Here is a 23721-nt window from a genome sequence, read left to right on the forward strand (position 1 = left end):
CTGAGAGAGATAGAGATGCTGGTTGTGTGTCATTTAATAATGTTCGGTTCGTATCCCACTGTTTTATATTACACTCCTATAGCAGTGATGCTGTTCAACACTTCTTTATTCTAGCATCTCCTGAGAGTAAAGCCTCTGAGTTCCTCTGTCTAACCAGAATAATGTGCCAGGAAAGATGCCCTCGCTCGGTTTTCTTCTCCCACTCTCTCTGCAGCTGGGGCCAGGCCTGCTAACCCCACAGGGCGCACAAACATCACACAGACACAATTTATAACAATCACCTCTCCCGCTCTCTCTCGCTCCCTGTGCCTGTCCTCACACACACGCACTCTCTCGTTCTCTCTCTCTCGCTCTCTCTTTTTCTCTCTGTCTGTTCCTCTCTCTCGCACAATCACACTCACGCACTACCGTTCATATTCCCGGAGTTATCATATTGAGGTTGATACCATCGTACAGTAGACAGTTCCACTGTTTGAGAACACCAAAGTCCTATGAGAAATATATAGTGTGTGGGTGTACTACTTGGCTCTGTCTGGATTACAAAGCACTTGAGGAGGAACGGAATGATATTGTGAATTTAAATCACAGGGAGCTTTATCGATGGGTCTGTTTAATGTTCAGCAGAAAGACAGGGCAGGGTTGGCAGGATAGGAGTGGAGTCTTATGGGAGCAAACATAAAGACAGTGAGAAATGCTTTCTAATCTTATGAATCTTGACCAGGGAGTACACAGCTGTCATATAAACACAAAGGCACAAGGGGACAGACTAGCACTGTTAGCAGCATTATCTGAGCATGAGGAAAGGACATTTGGACTAAATGTGGGCTATAATTATTGTAATCTGTGGTACAAAACTGGAATGAGTCCTGTGGGAGAAAGGGAGGGTCGATGAGAAAGCGAATGGACATGGAATTGTGTGTTCAACAGCAATGCAAAGTTGAAGAAATAAGGATGAAACGGGAGTGATCGAGAAAAGGGGAGGATATGTTCTTTCATAAAAATATGAGAAATTGAGAAAGAGATTAAGAGAGTGAGGGAGAGAGGGTATATTGATTATATATGGTACGTAGTCCTGGTGTTCTGGACTGGTGTGACCCTCTGCGTCGAGCGGGCTGGCAGTGTGCTCTCTGTGAGGTCCTGTGTCAGGGGCCCAAGGGCAGGTTTGGAGAAGGTCAACAAGACGTACTGCTGCATGGAGGAGCAGCAATCAAATACAATCAAAGTGCTCCATAGACCCAGGCCCTGACAATATGCCATTCACTCAGCTCAACAGTAGACACAGTAGACACTTACGTACACATTTGCTCTCTTTCTTTCTTGCTCTCTCTCTCTCTCTCTCTCTCTCTCTCTCACTCACTCACACACACACATACAAACAAACCCAGCTTCACCTAAGACATTCTCTGGAGAATCCTCCACAGTACATCCTGTATCATGCACATGGACAATATGACGTCCCAGACATGTGTCTCCCAATGTGAAGCACAGCCAGCTGGATGACCCAAGGCATCCATGGTGCATTGGCTACAGCACTGGGCCCTGGAAACATGGCCATGTGGCACTCTGCTGATGCTGTTGGTCTCAGAGATGTCTTTACAGGCACAGCACTGCAAAATGCATCACTTACTGGATAGTAGGACTGAACCCATAATGCTGAATTCAGCACATACTGTATCAGGACTACCAATCACTACTACCAATTGGTAGGTACATGGTGTCAACTAGGAGTTTAGCAGGTGAATTACTTAAACAACAAACTATAATCCGACTCTTTAACTCTGTGGCGCAGTCATGGCCCTCTCCAGTATGTGAGATTCATGAAGAGCAACAGCGGAAGTTTGCTCAAATTATGTTTCTAAAAGGCCTGTTAATGATAGAGCAAAGGCTAATTAGCATCACTGTTTTGGGCAGAGAAGAGTCACACTAAATTAAGAAAAATGCTAACCATGCCCAGATGCTTGATACACAACGAGAGTTGCCTTTTTTCAGAGTGAGGCTTTGACTTGATGCCTTTAGAAATATCAGGCTGTATATATATGTATCTCTCTCTCTCTTTTTCTCTCTCACCCTCTCTCTCTCAATCAGATATCATATCAAATAATACAGTTATTATTCAATAGTGTGTGATTTCAATGCATCACTGATCTAGTGATTGATTTTGATGTCTCTACTCTCTGCTCATTTATTTAACCCGGCTGCCGTCTTTTAGATTAAACCAATCTTTATAAACCATCAGCTCGGGGGAAAAGAGTCCTGAGAAAACATTGTGTAAGCAGTCCTGTGAATCATATATAACCATAATGAGTTGCCCTGTAGAATAATCCAATTAACCTACACTGTGATATCGCCCTTTATTGCCCTCAGACCTTTCTCTGCATTAACACTGACCTCAGACTTGTTCCAGATCAGTATTAATGGAAGACTGGACTTTATTTTGACACACCACAGACACTGTATATCTATTATCAGTAGGATAACTTCACCTCTCCTTTCAATTAGGAGGAGAAACCCTCGGATGGAATTTCCCCCAAATCAATCTATCAATGTATTAATCAATTTAAGAAATCTGTTCATTTATGGTTCTGTAGTGTAAGACACAGCCTGTGGAATCATTATATTTGCATAGCTAGTTCATTCCCAGAGCAACAGGAGAGGAGCAGCAAGTAGTCCCTTGTTTTGATAGCATCGTTGCAATGATGTCAATGTGCCCACTGCAGTGATGGTCCGCGCTGATTTTCTGGCGGCGCGCGGCTCGCTGGAGGTGTGTCCTCCATGCGCCTAAACCAGTCGTCCACCGCACGAGCTTCGGTCTGACCCTGATGGCACGGTGCCAGAACCGTCTGGTACCACAATACGCACTGAAAGGGGGAGAGGTTAGTGGAGGAGTGGCTAAGCGAGTTCTGTGCCATCTCGGCCCAGGGCACGAACACCGCCCACTCCCCCGGCCAGTCCTGGCAATGGGACCGCAGAACCTGCCCACATCCTGGTTGACTCTCTCTACCTGCCCGTTACTCTCGGCGTGAAAACCTGAGGTAAGGCTGATCGAGACCCCCAGACGTTCCATGAACGCCGTCCAAACTCTTGACGTGAACTGGGGACCCCGATCCGACACTATATCCTCAGGCACCCCGTAGTGCTGGAAGACGTGAGTAAACAGGGCTTCTGCAGTCTGTAGGGCCGTAGGAAGACTGGGCAGAGGGAGGAGACGACATGACGTAGAGAAACGATCCACAACGACCACGATCGTAGTGTTTCCCTGTGAAAGAGGAAGATCGGTTAGAGAATCCACCGACAGGTGTGACCACGATCGTAGTGTTTCCCTGTGAAAGAGGAAGATCGGTTAGAGAATCCACCGACAGGTGTGACCACGATCGTAGTGTTTCCCTGTGAAAGAGGAAGATCGGTTAGAGAATCCACCGACAGGTGTGACCACGATCGCAGTGTTTCCCACAGTGTGTCTGCCTTCTTATTCTGTGGTCTGTAATAGAGGAAGATCGGTTAGAGAATCCACCGACAGGTGTGACCACGATCGCATTGAAGGTGCCCAAGAACACAGTGGCCTCCATCATTTTTTTTTTTTTTTATTTTTTTTTATTTTACCCCTTTCTCTCCCCAATTTCGTGGTATCCAATTGTTGTAGTAGCTACTATCTTGTCTCATTGCTACAACTCCCGTACGGGCTCGGGAGAGACGAAGGCTGAATGTCATGCGTCCTCCGATACACAACCCAACCAGCCGTACTGCTTCTTAACACAGCGCGCGTCCAACCCGGAAGCCAGTGTGTCAGAGGCTACACCGTGCACCTGGCAACCTTGGCTAGCGCGCACTGCGCCCGGCCCGCCACAGGAGTCGCTGGTGCGCGATGAGACAATCCCAATCCCTCCCTAACCCGGACAACGCTAGGCCAATTGTGCGTTGCCCCATGGACCTCCCGGTCGCGGCCGGTTACGACAGAGCCTGGGCGCGAACCCAGGGACTCTGATGGCACAGCTGGCGCTGTAGTACAGCGCCCTTAACCACTGCGCCACCCGGGGGCCTCCATCATTTTTAAATGGAAGAAGTTTGGAACCACTAAAACTCTTCCTAAGGCTGGCCACCTACCCAAACTGAGCAGTCAGGGGAGAAGGGCCTTGGTCAGGGAGGTGACCAAGAACCCAAATGTTCACTCTGACAGAGGTCTAGAGTTCCTCTGTGGAGATGGGAGAACCCTCCAGAAGTACAACCATCTCTGCAGATCTCTGCAGCACTCTACCAATCAAGCCTTTATGGTAGAGTGGCCAGACGGACGACACTCCTCAGAAAAAAGGCACATGACAGCCCACTTAGAGTTTGCCAGAAGACACCCAAAGACTCAGACCATGAGAAACAAGATTCTCTGGTCTGATGAAATCCAGATTGAACCCTTTGTCCTGAATGTAAGCGTCACGTCTGGAAGAAACCTGGCACCATCCCTACGGTGAAGCATGGTGGTGGCAGCATCATGCTGTGCAGATGTTTTTCAGCGGCAGGGACTGGGAGACTAGTCAGGATCGAGGCAAAGATGAACGGAGCAAAATACAGAGAGATCCTTGATGAAAACCTGCTCCAGAGCGCTCAGAACCTCAGACTGGGGCGATGGTTCACCTTCCATCAGGACAACGACCCTAAGCACACAGCCAAGACAACGCAGGAGTGGCTTCGGGACAAGTCTCTGAATGACCTTGAGTGGCCCAGTCAGAGCCCAAACTTGAACCCGATTGAACATCTCTGAAGGGACCTGAAAATAGCTGTGCAGCAACTCTCCCCATCCAACCTGACAGAGCTTGAGAGGATCTGCAGAGAAGAATGGGAGAAACTCAACAAATACAGGTGTGCCAAGCTTGTGGTGTCATACCCAAGAACACTCAAGGCTGTAATCGCTGCCAAAGGTGCTTAAGCAAAGTACTGAGTAAAGGGTCTGAATACTTATGTAAATGTGATATTTCATTTTTTATATTTTATTTTTTTATAAATGAGCAAAAATAAAAAATAAACTGTTTTTGCTTTGTCATTATGGGATATTGTGTGTAGATTGATGAGGGGGAAAAAACAATTGAATCAATTTTAGAATAAGTCTGTAACCTAACAAATGTGTAAAAAGTCAAGGTATGTGAATACTTTCTGAAGGCACTGTATGCCAACACATAAACAGCGTGTCGCAGTAGACTACTCTGCCAGATCTTCAAATCAACACACAATGCTCACTGTGGATTAAAAGATTAACATTGATTGTGATCAACACAAATATTTTATAACCTCAATTATGGCAGGAATTCCTCAGCAGGGAAGAGATGAATAGAGACTAATACGATTAGCATTTAGACAACGGCCTCCTCATAAATAAATTGATTCGATTTCTTGTCTCCTGTTGATGGCCCCCAAAAAGATTTTCAGATGCCAAATTTGGCAAAGATAACACGCACGTATTATCTCGGCCTGCACTTGGATATTGAATCTGTCTGTTTGACTATATGTGTGGTGTTATTTGAGTACATTTGATTTATGTTGTGTGCGCTTATTTTGGTTTCCCTCTAGTTCTGTTGAAAAGGGTGAAGGGGATTTGAGATGAGCCACTAATGGCTGAAGTTTCTGCCTCCTGAGCTGACATGAAAGAGTTCCACCCCGTGTATTTAAAAATTCTAACGGGTTGAGGATTAAATATTAAACACTGCAGACTTGAGAATCTATTCCTCCGCTGAGGAATGAAAATCTTGGGAGTGTTCCTGACCTGCGGTCCACAGAGTGTGTGATGAGAAATATCAGCTTACATGTTTCTCTCCATAGGGTCATGGAGGCAATGTCTCACATTGACATTGCCACAAAGGGTTTCAATGTGTTTTTTCCCCCTCTACTTTCTCTAATTCTCTCACCACTCTCTTCTCTCTATCACCTCCCTCTTCCCCCTCTTCCTTCTCTCCACACTGTCCCTCTTTTATTCCATTCGTCCCTGCTTTCTCTTTTCTGTGGCTGGGCCCCACCTGTGGTCTGTGAACTGTGCAGTGAGCTCGAACCAGAGCAGTGCCCATGAGTACCCAGACTGCCGTGATGGGGGCAGCGAGGCCAGCCTGCTGGTGTCACCGCTGGTGGTGGCTGGCATCGTCATCGGCCTGGTGCTCTTCCTGTCCTGCGTTACCATCATCGTGGGCAGCCTGCGCAAAGACAGTCGTCTGCGCAACCCCCACCTGCGGGCCAGCTATGGTGAGTTACAGAGAGTTGTCCATCGATGAGGCCAGTAGGTGTGTTAGAGGCCCGTTCATTTCTAAGATTTAGGTTATCCATTTTCAGTTGCAAGTGGTTTCATAAGTCTTATTTACAAATCCATGGGACAAAATGTATGGTCATGAATGTTTTATGCTACTTTTCCCAGAGCTGAATCAGTAGAAGATATCCAGTTCAGTCTTCCAATGAACACATTTCACCCTCATGGCATTAATATGCCACATTTGGCATTCTCCAGAGCTGGCATTTAAACCAACCAGTGCTCTTCTCCTGAAACCTCATCTAAAGGGACCACACTCTGCCTGTGGGGTTGATAACGGAATGGGAAAATAACAAAATATTGCACCAAACTGAATCGCACACACACACACAGCCAAAGCCATGACTATGGAAGGCCACTTGGCCCAATGGACTGAGTCCCATTGTCAGTCCACACAGAGACGGGACAAAAAGCTCAAAGAGCATCCTTTGTGTTAGGACGCCGCCCCATTCTCCCTCTGCCTGGCCAAAGGCTGATATACCCAGATTATATCACACTGGCTTCAATCACAGCCCCTCTATCTTCAAGGAGCCACATGCCCTTAGCCTTATGTTTCATAACAGATTCCGACTGCTCCAGTGTAATAACAGTGCAGATAGACTGCAAAAAATAAATATTTACTGTAGATCTGCTTATTCAGTTCAATGTAGGATCCCTAAACAATGAGATATATAATTCATTTGAACTGAGCACAGAGCATATTTACAATCCTGACTCTGCTATAGTTCACTGAGAAAAAAAAGCTATTGTGTTCGTTAGTGTTGTATTAGACTGCCCTGCCTCTCCACAGCTCCGGATGGCTTTTCGTACGGCGGCTCCATCGGGGAGCTGAGGTCGACGTGTGTCGAGGAGTTCCCTCCAGCGTTTGACTTTGACTCCTACGTGGAGACTCTATCACAAGTCAATGTGATGTATCCAGACTCCCCGCCTCAGTAAGTCATTTAACTCTACTGTATTACCACCCAAATGGCATTACGATCCTATTCATTCCTTTGGTCACCATTATGGCTAGATAAAGGGAATTATTTTGATGGTGTATTTGCTGTTATCTTTATACGTTGTGAAAAATGATGGATGAGTAATGATCATAATCACCACTATGGAGGGTTACCTCTGGGTGATCCCCAGGGTGCGTGTGTGTGCGTGTGTGTTAGGATCTGACTATGATAATGAAGCAGGACCATTGTGAAGGGACAAGGTAACGGAATGGAGGGATGGGCTGAGGAATGGAGAGCTGTAGTAAGGAGTAGATGTGAGAAGTTGTTAAGAGCTCTAATCAATCTGAAGATCACATTATCATCCACCATAGTGGAGAGCCATAGTTGCTATGATGGGCTTTCTGTACCTAGTGCACTCTTATGGTTATATGATTGAAATGTAAAGGGTTTTGGAATATTTAAAATATGTATTTAATTTGCATTCCAGTTTCCATGCGATAACTGTGGTTCCCTAGCTCAATTAGTAGAGCACAGTGCTTGCAATGCCAGGATAGTGGGTTCAATTCCTGGGACCATCCGTATGCAAAATGTATGCTCGCATGACTCAGTCACTTTGGATAAAAGCGTCTGCTAAATGATAATGTATATATCATAACTGCTGTAAGCCATGCTCACCTTATCAGCAGCAAACAGTTGTGGGGACTAGGGATTGTGCTTGAAGATGCTTTTGAAAGCCTTTTTAGTTTCAATTTGCCAAGATGGCTGTCCTCTACCCTTCTAGTGTGGTCTTTGAAGACCTACAGTAAGAAAGACAGAAAGAGTAGGAGAGATATGAGAAAGAGAGGAAGAGAAAGAGAGGGAAAAGAAGACTCCATTTACACACCAGCCTTACAATTCAGTTCTCCTGCATGCTTGATGAGTTAGGTCAGGCCTCGGTAACCTCTCTGAGGTTGAGTTTAACCATGCTGTTGTGTCAAGTCGTTCATTAGAGCACTGTTGCACAGCTCAACTCTTTCATGGCTGGGTGCTCCGCCTCAACTCTAAACTCACCGCCCGGCGCACAGCCTGCTTCGCTCCCTGAACAAGCTTCTGGTGCTGCTGGTAAATGCCACTGCTTTGCGGTGAAAGACACCCGGTGTGTTTGATCTAAATGACAGCCCAGCTAATTGGCGTCTTTAATAATTCAGCCGTATTCCTCTCGCTTGCAGTTTGGTCTGCCATCCTTTCAAAAGACACTTGTGATGATGCCAGCTGATAAAAGAAGGTTAAAGAAATGAGAGTCTAGAATACATTGATTGTAATACATGGCACAATAAACACTGTTTCTCACTACCTCTCTCAATGAGAGGAGAGGATCGCCTTAGGTTAGTGTAACCAAATGGAAGCAAGCTCAACCTGAGAACCAGTCTTGACAGTTGGTTTAAATATTACTTGACAGATAGAACTCAATGTGTCGGGGGTACTGATGGTGTTAAATCAGGTTTTCTGGACATACGAAAGGTGTCCCGCAGGGATGAATTCTGGGTCCTGTACTTTTTCTGTTTACATTAATAATATTGACTTGTCTGTCAAAAAAATTACCTTGCACTTGTATGCCAATGATACTGTTGTGTATGCTATTGCCCCACGGTTGACCAGGCTCTATCTGAACTACAGTCTACCTTCATTGTATTACAATAACTTTATGAAATGAGTATTGAATGCAGGTAAAACTAAGTAAATGTTGTTCTCTAGGGTGCATAAAAACAATTCTGATGATTTAAACATATGTACTTTGGATGGTGTCAAGTGTTGATCGTGTCCCAGCTTACAAATATCTGGGCATTTTAATAGATGAAAAGCTGTCTTTTAAAAGTATATTGATGACTTAGTTAAGAAACTGAGAATAAAGATGGGCTTTTTCAACTATATTCAATGTGCGGGACAAAATTGAGGCTATCATTAAGAAGTTGGAGCTCTTCTCTATCTGTATTAACAAGGACAACACACAGGTCTTTCCATCATTGTATGAATTTTTTGTGCATGTGAGCTCAAGCTTACGGACAATGTCAAATGTGATATAGCGAAGCACCTCAGTGAGTTGGGTGCGCAATTACGCAGGAACTTTCCCGAAATGGATGACACAAACAACTGGATTCGTTATCCTTTTCATGCCCTGCCTCCAGTCCACTTACCGATATCTGAACAAGAGAGTCTCATTGAAATTGCAACAAGCGGTTGCAACAAGGTTCTGTGAAAATTGAATTTAGTCAGAAGCCACTGCCAGATTTCTGGATTGGGCTGCGCTCAGAGTATCCTGCCTTGGCAAATCGTGCTGTTAAGACACTGATGCCCTTTGCAACCATGTACAGTTTTAGTACTCATCACTGCATTCTCTAACCAGAAAGTTGGTTGGCTCTTTGATGTCCCGTAGGTTGATACATTGCTATGTTTTCATATATAAAGCCCTTTTACAACATCTCCCACTGTACCTAACATGATTACTAAACTTTAAGACACCCGGTCTCAGGGATGGCTAACTCTGGAAATTCCTTTGGTCTCTATTGAGTTAGATAATTCTTGCACCTTATAGGTAGAACAATCTACCAAATGTTCTTAAATTTGATGTTTTGGTGCCTCTAGGGCAATTCAGAAAGCTGATTGAGGACCTTCTTATTGATGAATGTGTTTGTTTTTTATGAATGTGTTTTTCTTTCTACTTGCATTTTGGATTTATATTTTAATGTGTGTATTTTCTGTCATTTCTGTAATTCAGGGCTCATTTGTAAAAGAGACCTTGGTCTCAGTATGACTCCCTGATAAAATAAAGATAAAATAACAAATAAAATAAACAAAAGGTTGTTTCCTCACACAGAGAGGGTAGGCTACGAAGCAGTTCTTTATTCCCTGTTTAGGTTCAGTGTGCTAGAGTCTAGTTAATGCACTCTTTCCTCACTATGGTTGGATTACATAGGAGGAGGAGGAGGCTTAATCCTGGCAGTCCTCTAAACCTCGACAGGCTCAATCTGCAGGTCTAGACATCCTGCCAGCCTCCACCACATCATCTCCACTCTGATCCCTGGCTGACACTACACCTGCTTACTGACTACTGGGCTGTGATTACATCCTAAACTGCTCCTGATGATTTCACTATCTTGGAATGACCCCATGTATTTCAGAATGAAGATAGAAAACAAACCTGAGAGGAAATGCAACCTTTCTGTAACTATTGTAGATGGACAGACTACTCTGTGGGTTGGTTTGAAGCCACCCACCTTTCCCTCCCCTCCCTCAGGTATAAAGATGAGATAAGATAATTAGGGGGGTGCTTACTTTTGTCCTATTTCACACATGTGAATTGGAAATACATTTGTTGCGTATCACACTTAAACACCCTCGGAGAGTGGGGTCAGAGCACAGGTCAGTCATTATTGACCGGAACCCTTATTTTTTTTTTTTTATTTAATCTTTATTTAACCAGGAAGGGCTCATTGAGATTTAAAATATATTTTTCAAGAGTGTCCTGGCCAAGATAGGCAGCACCAAGTCATTACAAAAATTACAGACAAACAATATGAAAAACAAATCTAGTAAAAAGTAATCTAGTAAAAACCATAGAATTCACAAGAGTATAACAAAATCAAAAACAGCAAATTAAAAACATTGACAGGTCAGGGAATCAGTCTCAATATCATTCATCAGTGATTTAAAAACACCAATCGGGACAAGTTCTTCCAGTTTAAAAGTATTTTGTAAGGCGTTCCAAGACGATGGCGCAGACTACATAAAAGCCCTTTTACCAAATTCAGTTCGGACATTTAGAACAGTTAGCAGGATAAAGTCCAGCGAACGAAGAGAGTACCCACCACATTTCTGAACAAAAAAATGCCAAAATAAAAAGGTAGTAAACCCCAAATGGCTTTGTAAATAAAAGTATACCAGTGCCTGAGCCTACGAGTGACTAGAGAAGGCCAGCCAACCCTGGTATACAAAGTGCAGTGGTGCGTAAGGGTTTTGCAGTTTAAAATAAATTGCCATGGTAAAGGGTGTCAATAGGGTGTCATGATCTCAAACACTGCGGAATGCGGAAGCATTCATATATAAAATATCCCTATAGTCTAGTAAAGGCATAAATGTAGCTGATACTTGCCTCCTTCTGGCTTCAAAAGAAAAACAGGCCTTATTCCTAAAATAGAATCCCAATTTCAGCTTCAATTTTTGACCCTGAAACAATTAGGGTTAAGTGCCTTGCTCAAGGACACATAGATAGATTTTTTACCTTGTCGGCTACTGGCCCAACACTCCTAAATGCTAGGCTACCTGCCACCCAGGACTCAGGTGTGTGTGTGTGTGTGTGCGTGCGTGCGTGCGTGCGTGCGTGCGTGCATGGTTTGTTTATCCGGCTCAATTCTGCCTGCTTGCCCTTCAAGGTTTGTTTCACAGAGTCACAATGTTATTTGCATTTATATGACAGTTCCATTAGTGTGGCGGCCCCTGTGTACGGCCCTGTAAGGGGCCTCTAAAGAGGGTGAAATTACCTCTCCCTCCAGAGGAGCCATCTGAAACATCAGGCCCTTTCCTGTTCAACAACAAATTATGAAAAATATGGAATATAACATGCCATAGACAGGGCTATTAATGTCACTGAATAGTGTGTAAGTCAGTTTGGCGTTATATCAATCTGCTCAATTTCTGTATAGATAGTAATGTCCTGCCTAATTTGTTCACTGGCCTTTTCCATCAGATAAACCTGTAGGTTACATACAGTATGTAAACGTAGGCTAAAGCCCCATTTATAACTGGTTCTAACATTCGTCTTTTGTCCTGATCTTGTCCACATTCTGATTGTGCCCACATTTTTAGACAGGTGTAGAAGATTAAAAGACGGATTGTGATCAGGTCTTCCTGACCAACTCCAGAGATAGTCAGGCACACATTGTGTTTCGATATCTTAGTGTAGACGGATCTGGACAGTGAAATCATTTAAATCACCATTATCCTGCCTTCTAAAATCATCAGTCAGGTGGCAACATTGACTGATGATATCAATGTCTTAAAATCAATAAATACATATATATTTTTTTAAATAACATCTGTCAAATAATTTGCATACAGGGAGGGACCAAGAAATCTGGTCAGAATTTGGACACAGTGGATGAATAAGAGACATTTAAATACCATGTGTAGATGTATATCTGAAAATGTGGGCACAGTCAGAATGTGGACAAGATCAGGACACAGGATGCATGTTAGCGCCAGGTATAAACAAGGCTTACAAGAGAGAGATTGAGTGGGCACGAGTGAGAGGAAGTGGAAGAGGAGGTTTAGCCAATCGTGTCTCTTCACATGAAAAACACAAGTCTTTGTTCTGCGCTATATGCCAACACCTTGTTGTTGATAGCTTGTCCTTTAATGAGACAGATATGCTAATGATCAGATTGTCAAAAACGGTGTTGAACTTTGCAGTGTCACAGATACATCTAAGGAAGTCCTATGCTAACACAACGTATTTGATGATAAGACCAGACAGGATTACTAGCTTCTTATTGGCAAATTGTCAAGTAGTGCTTTCAAGCCTTTAGAGAGCTTGTGTTATTATTGGTTTGGATGTTAGGCTCCACTGTCAGGTGGGTTTAGTGGTGGAGGTGGTGGTCTTGATTGTTGGTGCTGAACAAGCCACTCTGTCAATGCCTCTGCCTCTCATAGCCTCCATCCATCTCTGCTATGCTGTGGAGGGAGGGAGGGAAATCACTCCTCATATTAACAGAGGCATGATTCCTGTCTGAGGCCTAATGTGCTTTTATCACTCCCAAACTACGTTTTCTCAAACGACGTCTTCTCAAGCTACGTCTTCTTCATTGCTGTTCCAATTAACGTGGGAAACATCAACCACACCACAGGAATGTTTTCTTATGCCTGAATTTAGGCTAAGATGTGTCAAAGATTGAGGTAGATTTAGATCATGAAGAATATCCAGTGCAAAATAGAAATATCTAAATATGTTGGCTGAGGAACCAGTGCATTGGAGAGGATAAAAGCGAGAGTGTGTTTTGTAGTGTACATTGTGTGCATAGTCAGGGGGCAGCGGGGTGGAGTGGATGGATGAAGGGAAAGGCATGTGATGCTGGGCAGTGCTGCCATTGCCACAGATGGCTGAGGGAAACTACAGAGCTTACACCACCTAGATCAGCAGCTCACCTGTGGAGCCTGTGAAGGAACTTGCTTCCGCAGAGAGAGAACTGGGCACATCCCAGCACAAATACACACGCACACCACACTGTTATATTATTTACATACAGTAACAGTCAAAGGTTTGGACACTACTCATTCCAGGGTTTTTCTTTATTTTTACTATTTTCTATATTGTAGAAAAAACAAAAAAACAATGAAATAACACATGGAATCAAGTAGTAACCAAAAAAGTGTGAAACAAATCAAAATATATTTTATATTTGAGATTCTTCAAAGTAGCCACCCTTTGCCTTGATGACAGCTTTGCACACTCTTGGCACTCTTGGCATCTCTCAATCAGCTTCCTGAGGTAGTCACCTGGAATGCATTTCAATTAACAGGTGAGCCTTGTTAAAAGTTAATTTGTGGAATGTCTTTCCATCTTAATATATTTGAGCCAATCAGTTGTGTTGGGTTGGTATACAGAAGATAGCCCTATTTGGTAAAAGACCGAGTCCATATTATGGCAAGAACAGCTAAAATAAGCAAAGAGAAATACAATCCATCATTACTGTAAGACATGAAGGTCAGTCAATACGGAAAATTTAAAGAACTCAGCCCTTCATGGTCAAAGAAATCACTGCTAATGGACCCCAATAATAAGAAGAGACTTGCTTGGGCCAAGAAATACGAGCAATGGACATAAGACCGGTGGAAATCTGTCCTTTGGTCTGATGAGTCCAAATATGAGATTTTAGGTTCCAACCGCAGTCTTTGTGAGACGCAGAGTAGGTGAGCGGATGATCTCCACATGTGTGGTTCCCACCGTGAAGCATGGAGGAGGAGGTGTGATGTTTCTGGGTGCTTTGCTGGTGACACTGTTAATGATTTATTTAGTATTCAAGGCATACTTAACCAGCATGGCTTTTTCAACAGGACAATAACCAAAAACAAACCTCCAGGCTGTGTAAGGGCTATTTGACCAAGAAGGAGAGTGATGGAGTGCTGCATCAGATGACCTGGCCTCCACAATCACCTGACCTCAACCCAATTGAGATGGTTTGGGATGAGTTGGACGGCAGAGTGAAGGAAAAGCAGCCAACAAGTGCTCAGCATATGTGGGAACCCCTTCAAGATTGTTGGAAAAGCATTCCAGGTGAAGCTGGTTGAGAGAATGCCAAGAGTGTGCAAAGCTGTCATCAAGGCAAAGGGTGGCTACTTTGAAGAATCTCAAATATAAATCCCTTTTTTGGTTACTACATTATTCCATGTGTTAATTCATAGTTTTGATGTCTTCACTATTATTCTACAATGTAGAAATAAAGAAAACCCCTTGAATGAGTAGGTGTGTCCAAACTTTGGACTAGTACTGTATACACTGAGTGTATAAAACATTAAGAACACAGCTTCAATTCGTCAGAGCATAGACTCTACAAGGTGTCGATTCACATGGGAAACTGTTGAGAGTGAAAACAGCAGCGTTGAAGTTCTTGGCACAAACCGGTGCACCTACTACCATACCCCGTTGAAAGGTTCTTAAATATTTTGTCTGGCCCATTCACCCTCTGAATGGCACACATACACAATCCATGTCTCAATTGTCTCAAGGCTTAAAAATCCTTCTTTAACCTGTCTCCTCCCCTTCATCTACACTGATTGAAGTGGATTTAACAAGTGACATCAATAAGGGATCATAGCTTTCACCTGGTCAGTCTATGTCATGGAAAGAGCAGGTGTTCTTAATGTTTTGTACACTGAGTGTATTCTAATTTAAACACACACGCATGCATTCACACACATGCAAAAACTCACACTAACATCTACAGGTATATGCACAATAAGGTATGCACAGCACATTCATAACCACACACTGTTGCTCTTGTACGTAGCTCTACAGGCATGGGCCTATGACAGAGCCAGGGAGCTGAAAGAGTGAGCTCCCTGTGCCAGCCCTGCAGTGCAGTGGACAGCCTGGGCCATATGCTCCAGTCAGTGCTGTCATCTCTCTAGAGCTATAGGCCGGAAGCCAGAGGTCCTCCTCTAGTGACCCACACCTCTCCTTGGGCTTTGGAGTACATTGTATACCTATAAAGATGTATATAGCCCTTTACATCCAACTTTTTGACAGCCTAACGCACCTGCATTCATGTATCATAGTTGTGAACGCCTCTCTAGGCGTTGGAATGTAACACATTCTGTGTCATATGCGCCACAGGTGTTTCTGGAGAAGTCCCATGGTTCTCCATACTGTAGTTTCATCCTATGACAAATTATGCTCAATTATACAACTGTGCTCAGGGAAATGAATGTGTATGCAAACATACCTTTACCTAATTTAGCAGAGCGACTTAAAGGAGCAATTAGGATTACGTGCCTTGCTGAAGGGCACATCAACAGATTTTCACCTAGTCAGCTCAGGGATTCAAACCAGTAACCTTTCGATTACTGGGCCAATGCTCATAACCGCTAGACTACCTACCACCCCATACAGCATGTAGATGATTGAAAACAGCAGTAGACTGCTGGCAGGATTGATTAGACAATCTAAACAGGGCTAGGCTGTAGCAGTGTTATATCTGATTTTTCTAGCTAATCATTAATTATTTTTAGGATGCAACACCTTGTGTTAGCATCCTAGGGGACTTATAGTTCCCATAACCCCCTTATGGGGGTGACTGCAACGTGCAAAGTATTCTCACCCGAATCAGAGAGGGGATTCTCAGCTTGGTGTAACACTCATGAAACCCTGGCATGAAAACAGCTAGGCCCTCAGGTGTCCACAGCGCTACCATACCTGGCAAAGAAATCCTGGAGTGACTCTCGACAAACGTCTGTATCAGCATGTTTATTTAGAGCGAAAAAGCCCTATTTTCAATGTTTATGTGGTGCTGGTAGTTTATTGCACCCTGAAGGGATTAATAACATTGCTGAGCTGTGTGATGAATATCAGACACACGTAAACAAACACACACATACACACACTTCTGCAAGCTGAGACTCTCACCCTCTTTCCTGGATCAGCATGATCATAATTTATTCATAAAAACGAGTAGGAAAAAACCCAGCTGAAAGTATCCAGGGCAACAGCTGATAACTTTACATTCCTTCTGACTAGAGCTGACTAACAATATGGGTTAGAAAAGTTAAGAGGTATGTGGGTATTATGTACAGTATTTAGTGCAGTGTTTCCCAAACTAGGGGTCGCAGCCTCATGTGGGGTCACCTGATTTGAAAATGGGGTTGCGAGATTAACTGGGGGGGGGGGGGGGGGGGAAGCGCTTGGTTCATAGAACCACGGTTAAGTAAATAACCTCCGGTAGCCGTTATATGCGGTTGTAATAAACAGAGCGGTTTCTGTTTTCTTCCTACAAATGTCGTTCTATCTTTAGAACGGTTTAAACTACAAAATATTATGACCCCACCCCATCACCTCTACGATGCCCACAAGCTATGCTGGTCTCAATAGGACAGAGTGGACAAGACCAGTCACTAAATCAGACAGGGGTGGAAAAAACATTATCAATGATTATGTTATTTTCTACACAGAAGATCAAACAACATTATTGCCTGATGATCTTCTGAACTTCTCAATACGTTTTTGATGTCACTTCAAACCATACTTCCTTCAGATTGAAATACTGTCATAAATAGTGTCATACTGATTTGTAATAGACTGTCATAGTCCTAATTACAAAGGTAAACATTAGCTGTTGATTCCAATCACTTTTTTTTACATGGTGGTGTCGCGGCCCCAAAATGTTGGGGAACTCCTGATTTAGTGCTTTTGAAGGGCCCCAGTGCTCGACAGTGATTACTAGCAAAACAAATCCTTCTCTACCCACAACATCAGGATACTCCAAGTAGTCAGATGACCCCTGGTCAGTTTGTTCTGATACTGCCCAGCTGTCTGCACAGCTGTACCCAATGATGCATAAGAGTATGGAATACAATCTACTCAATAACAGAAAGTTACCAGAGAGAATTTGAACTAATAAGATAATGCAATATTTACTAATAAGAAGTAGGGCATCATCCTCCTCTTCAACTCTTAGAAGAAAGTACTTGAGAAAATAAAGTCATTGAGAGATACTGTATGCATCACCACCGACTGCCATTTGTGTCTTCACCTCTCAATAGTAAGTTGGCGTTTCTGTGCCCACTGCTTTAATGTTGTTGTGTTATGCAGTCATTACATAACAGAGCATGTTACACATGCAGAACCAGGAGGAGGAGGTTTTGTTGTTGCTTTGGTTACACAGTTACAAAGTATCTCAAATGCTCTAACCTTTTTTTTTTTACAAAGTATCTAAGATCACTCTCACCTTTTTACTCAAAATCATAAGCCAGTCTCTTTCAATGTCTCGATCCAAGTAGAATAGGAAAAAAAGGTGAAAAGTTTTAGAATAAAGTCAATGTTGTCCGTCAGGTTTCACTCTGGATTTGTACTGCTATATGGCAAATTAATGGCCCACTGTAGTCTTTCATAGAAAATGGCCTTATGAACCATTTTTGTACTACAGCACCGGCTAATGGCAAGTCCTGTTTTTGTCTGTAACCCCGGATCATGTCAAATGTTTCTGTCCTGCTGTGTTCTGGGGACATTAAGCCTGTCTGAATGAGCCGGAGCGCGGCCAGAGTCTAAAATAGCTCTGCACGCAGGCAGACAGGCAGCACTCTGCAGCACAGTGATGGAGGGTGGAGGGAGCAGTGGCCAGGGAGTTAGTCAGCTCCGCGACTCATTTGAAATCAAGCAGTCATTACTGAGGTTCCTGGACAGCACCTTTTACTGTCCCACTGAGCACAGAGCACCAGCAGAGGAGAGGACCCGCTACCTGACTCTGTATGGGTTTCTATGAGGAGCAGATACCTGACTGTATGTCTCTATGAGGAGCAGATACCTGACTCTATGAATGTTTTACTCACGTTGGCTACAGTGAAGGAGAGCCCGCAGGTCACCTGGTCAGTCTATGGTCAGTCTATGTCGGTCATGGAAAGAGCTGTTATTCCTAATGTTTTGTACACTCAGTGTATATCTAATACACTTTATAGCTGGACTGATTTGAGGTCAATTGGGAATGTTCCTACTGTTCAGCTGAGCTAAACTTTTTACTGGAAGCCCTGTGTAGAGGAAGTAGAACTCTCATCCAGTCTATCATTAATAAAGATCTCATTTACTTTGGCTCCCAATACCTTCTCTCATCATTAAATCTCTGTGTATCACCCGGCCCAACCCGGAGGTGAAAGGCTTAAGTAATCCACAGCCACAGTGCCTTTTGCCTTGCTTCCGCCACACCCGCTCTCTGAGAGGGTGATACTGTTTACAATTCCACAGATTGAATTATCCCGCTGTATTTTCTCTATTCCCAGATATCCCCTGGGGTCCGTCTCGGGGTGGTAGAGAACGATTTAGCGGTTGGTTTACACATATGATGATGGGCCGTGGCAAACGTATCTCACATAATGTTATCCAAGCCAGTCGGCCTGACTGACAACATGTTCGCCTCTTTCTCTCTTTCTCTCTCCGCTTATCAAATCAAATCAAATGTTACTTGTCACATGCGCCAAATACAACCGTTGTAGACCTTACTGTGAAATGCTTACTTACAAGCCCTTAACCAACAATGCTTTAAGAAGTTAAGGGGAAAAAAAATGTTGAGTAAAAAATAGATGAATAGAAAATATAAAATAAAAGTAACAAAGAATTAAACAAGCAGCAGTAAAATAACAATAGCGAGGCCATATACAGGGGGCACCGGTACACAGTCAATGTGCGGGAGCACCTGTGGGGTCGAGGTAATTGAGGTAATATGTACATCTAGGTAGAGTTAAAGTGACTATGCATAGATAATAAACAGAGTAGCAGCAGCGTAAAAGAGGGGTCTGGGTAGCCCTTTGATTAGCTGTTCGGAGTCTTATTGCTTAGGGGTAGAAGCAGCTAAGAAGCCATTTGGACCTAGACTTGGCGCTCCGGTACCACTTGCCGTGCGGTAGCAGAGAGAACAGTCCATCACTAGGGTGTCTGGAGTCTTTGACAATTTTCAGGGCCTTCCTCTGACACCGCCTGCCATAGAGGTACTGGATGGCAGGAAGCTTGGCCCCAGTGATGTACTGGGCTGTACGCACTACCCTCTGTAGTGGCTTGCAGTCGTAGGCTGAGCAGTTGCCATACCAGGCAGTGATGCAACCAGTCAGTATGCTCTCGATGGTGCAGCTATAGAATCTTTTGAGGATCTGAGGACCCATGCCAAATCTTTTCAGTCTACTGAGGGGGGAAAGACTTTGTTGTCGCCTCTTCACGACTGTCTTAGTGTTTGGACCATGATAGTTTGTTGGTGATGTGGACACCAAGGAACTTGAAGCTCTCAACCTGCTCCTCTGCAGCCCCGTCAATGAGAATTTTCCTGTAGTCCACAATCATCACATTTGTCTTGATCACATTGAGGGAGAGGTTGCTGTCCAGGTATCACAGGGCCAGGTCTCTGACCTCCTCCCAATAGGCTGTCTCATCATTGTTGATGATCAGGCATATCACTGATGTGTCATCTGCAAACTTGATGATGCTGTTGGAGTCGTGCCTGGCCATACAGTCATGAGTGAACAATGAGTACAGGAAGGGACTGAGCACGCACACCTGAGGGGCCCCCGTGTTGAGGATCAGCGTGGCGGATGTGTTGTTATTCTCTTTGTGTTACAGGGCCTCTATAAAGCCCAGCAGTTCTAGTAGGGTGGTTGTATGTGCTAGACAGACTTCCAGTGCACTGTGGGATTGTGGGTTATGTGAGAGCTGAAACAATTGTCCATTGGCAGGCTCTGCCATGGAAAGCACCAAACCAAGACTAGCAGCCGCCACACAGGAAAAGAGCTCACAGTAGATGACAAGAGTCTCCTCTAACAGGCCTGTTTCACCATTCAGATTTATATTATGTTTAGTCTTCTTATGCTAAACATTTCATTTGTGTTCATGTTGCTAACTACAAACATAGAATCCAGGTTCATCAGCATAGACTAAATGAACACTTGGCCTACCATTGTTTGAAGGCTGGAGATATCCTCTTTTAAAATGTTATACCTATTTACCTGATATACTCTTCTTTATTCCAGCTATGATGAATGTGTCGGACCAGGTGCGACACAGATATACGTCCCCACAGACGACCCCCCTCCGTATTCCCTCACGGACCCCTGTCAGCGGGGCCACCAGCAGGCCACCTACACCAGCCTGGAGATGGAGGAGCCGTCTGCTGGAGCTGGAGCCTCTTGGGTGTCCGCCAGCAGCGCCGCCACCTCCCACTACCCAATCGGACTGCACGAGCTCAGGCAGCAGCCAATATCCTCCATCTCCCTGTCAGCGTTCCCCCTGGAGGAAGCGCCCCCATATGAGGTGGTGGTGAGCAGGCAGAACCAGCCCATCCCTCTGATGCCCATGGACCTGCTCAAACACCCATCAGAAGACAGCCATAGTCCCCAGAGAGCCCGGGCTGTTGCACACAGGATCCTGTAGAGCTGACTGGGCTAGTCCTCTCCAATGCTCTTTGTGCAGACAGCAACACACACACACACACACAGACACAGACACAGACACAGACACAGACACAGACACAGACACAGACACAGACACAGACACAGACACAGACACGCACACGCACACGCACACGCACACACACACACACACACACACACACACACACACCTCCCAGCCTAACTCTCTTCAGCTTCTTCCAGTGTCCCTTTGTGCATGACAGGCAGTATCAAAAGATAATTACTTTCTGGACCGAAGCTGAAAGTTTGGGTTGAACCTAAACTCAGTCTGCGCCTTCCTCTCCTTCCCCTACCTCTTGGATAAGCTATGTCCCCAAACTCTAAGATGTTACCCGCACCACTCCTCACTCTATCTCCCTTTACTACTGGGGCACTGCCATGAAATCACAGGGCTACTACTGGTAAACTGGGGCTGGGGGATTATTGTCTTTCTGTCCAGAGGGAATTCACTTCATACTGTAAATTGGTCTCAGGTTAGGAGGCATTCAAGCATTTAGGAAGCATTATCAAAGTCTGTTTTTAGCACAAAAAACACTAGAGGTAACCTGAAGTGGTTTCACATAGATATTCTGTATGTACAGTTGGATTTTGTTATGTTGTAATGGAATTGCTCTTGATAAAAAACACAATAGAAAGAATGACTAATTTCACATTCCATCACATATCCATATGGTTTTATTAATATTTTCTATATGAAAATAATATTTGATTTATATTTAGCTGACTTTAGGACTCCCACAGTCTGTAAAATGTCCAGTAATTTCAACTGATAAATATAGTAGAGTGTTATACACTCTTAGAAAAAAAGTTGCTATCTAGAACCTAAACGTTTTTTTTTTTGGCTGTCCCCATAGGAGAACCATTTGAAGAACCCTTTTTGGTTCCAGGTAGAACACTTTTGGTTCCATGTCGGACCTTTTCCACAGAGGGTTCTACCTGGAACCCAAAAGGGTTCTACCTAGAACCAAGAAGGATTTGCCTATGGGGACAGCCAAAGAAACCTTTTGGAACCCTTTTTTCCAAGAGTGTTGGTATTTTTAAAATAAATTATTTTTTGGTATACGGTTTTATATGGTTTCTGGATATAAACACGTTTATATGAGCTGGAAATACTGTCTATTCTCCATAATTAGGTTTCCCCTCTGGGGGCTGAGGTCCATTTAGATCCCAACTGCTCTGTTTCAGTCTCCGAACGTGCACTGCCACACATTCCTCTTCTCACTCTCACTCCTCCTCTTTTTGTGGAGAGCTTTTTTGGGTGTTCACAAGTGAAATTACTATGAACGTGACCCATTCGCCAGCTAACATCAAAGTACAATATAGCTTGTAGCAGAGATACAATGGTATTTGACAATTGGTGGGAAGGAAAAATTATATTTGTGCACAGTTTACTGTGATGAGGGATTTACTATACTTTAGTACTGACATCTTCGATATTATAATAAATAATCAATTTGTTTTTTCAAAATATTATCCAGCCTAAACACATTGTATTTTTCAATATGCTGGAATATTTTTAATGCTTCCAAATTATTATTCAATATGTTGTTTTTGGTTGTGAGTATTCATTGTACAGATAAACTCTCTTCAGTTGAAATGTTTTTTACATGTCTGTCATCCATGTATAAATGGTATAAAAATGGCTGTGCCTGCCAAGCACTACGTCTAAGACTGTTAGACTGCTTAACATTGTAGCCACAATAACTTGCAACTGATTAACAAATCAAGAGCTTTCCTTTTCCAAATAGCTTGCTATTTTTCAAGGCTTGTGGTACTTTGTTGTTATTCAGATAAGTCTATGTTCATCATTAAAACCCCAGAAAAAGCACACAGCGGAAAATGTGGCATCATGTCCATATTTTGTGTATACAACCGTATTTGTGGAGTCAGTGACCCCCTGTCACCTTTGCATTTGGCCCCAGAACTTGGTATCTCTGTTCCAGCCAACTCTTTCTCATAGTCTCCCTCATTTATCTTACCAAATCCCTTATTGTGAAGTGATATCCTCACTGATGAACCCTTAAAGAATATTTTATATATGACTTAGTCGCATGATTGCATTGCTGGCATTGTGAATAAAAAGTTATAAAGAGATGAGTATTTATTTAGAATAGATTTAACAATAATGTGTATAACTGTGGAAAGACTACTATTAAATAGTTGTTGTGAGATTCACCAGAATGTAGATGTACTACAACACAGATGCTTTGCACTAGACAAAAATGTCTAAAGATTAAAGATCAACAGGTTATTTTTCTTGCGTTACATTCTTGTGCCAATCATCATCGAATGGATTTGACTTTGAGAGAGTTTGTTAAATGGCTTTTAAAACCAAATGCTGTTCTCGGCACTTGTTAATACATAGTCTATTTGTGGTCAGAATTGTCATGTCAAGCCCTATAAATAAAGCAATGTTTGGGCTAAAAATGATGTGTTAATAACTTGACAATGAGCATTTGTGCTTATTATTATGTAGCTACTGCAAATCTAGCGATGCTATACAATAATAATGATGGGCTTGTGTTTCACCAACTGAAATCTAAAAGTGCAATGCAGTGAATAGCACAACGTATTAGATTGTGTGCATTGTGACACACACAGAGGTATCTAGAAATGCAACTTTACCTGCCTTTACAAGTCAGTAGAAATGCTCTGTAACTGTGTTGGAAGACCTAGTCCAATACCTGTTGAGGTAAAACTGCAATGCGGTTCACTCTGGTCTTACATGCTGTTTTGTCTTTGTTGTTTACTTCCTTTTGGTAGCACAATAAGTACATGTTCAACATAAATGTGAAATAATGTGTAATACTGTACATG

General features: G+C 43.3%; 1 protein-coding gene across 1 annotated transcript in view; it reads left to right on the forward strand.

The window, feature by feature from the left end:
- LOC139412158 (protein BEAN1-like) overlaps positions 1–20924 on the forward strand; it is a 39490-nt gene extending 18566 nt beyond the window's left edge. Inside the window, exons 4-6 of the mRNA XM_071158973.1 lie at positions 6019–6216; positions 7068–7209; positions 20467–20924. Of these exons, the coding sequence (XP_071015074.1) occupies positions 6019–6216; positions 7068–7209; positions 20467–20866 (740 nt within the window). The 3' untranslated portion in view covers positions 20867–20924. The remainder of the gene's footprint in view (positions 1–6018; positions 6217–7067; positions 7210–20466) is intronic.
- Positions 20925–23721: the final 2797 nt, after the last annotated feature.

The sequence above is a fragment of the Oncorhynchus clarkii genome, chromosome 6 (assembly GCF_045791955.1).
Source record: "Oncorhynchus clarkii lewisi isolate Uvic-CL-2024 chromosome 6, UVic_Ocla_1.0, whole genome shotgun sequence".
In the NCBI taxonomy this organism is placed as follows: domain Eukaryota; kingdom Metazoa; phylum Chordata; class Actinopteri; order Salmoniformes; family Salmonidae; genus Oncorhynchus; species Oncorhynchus clarkii.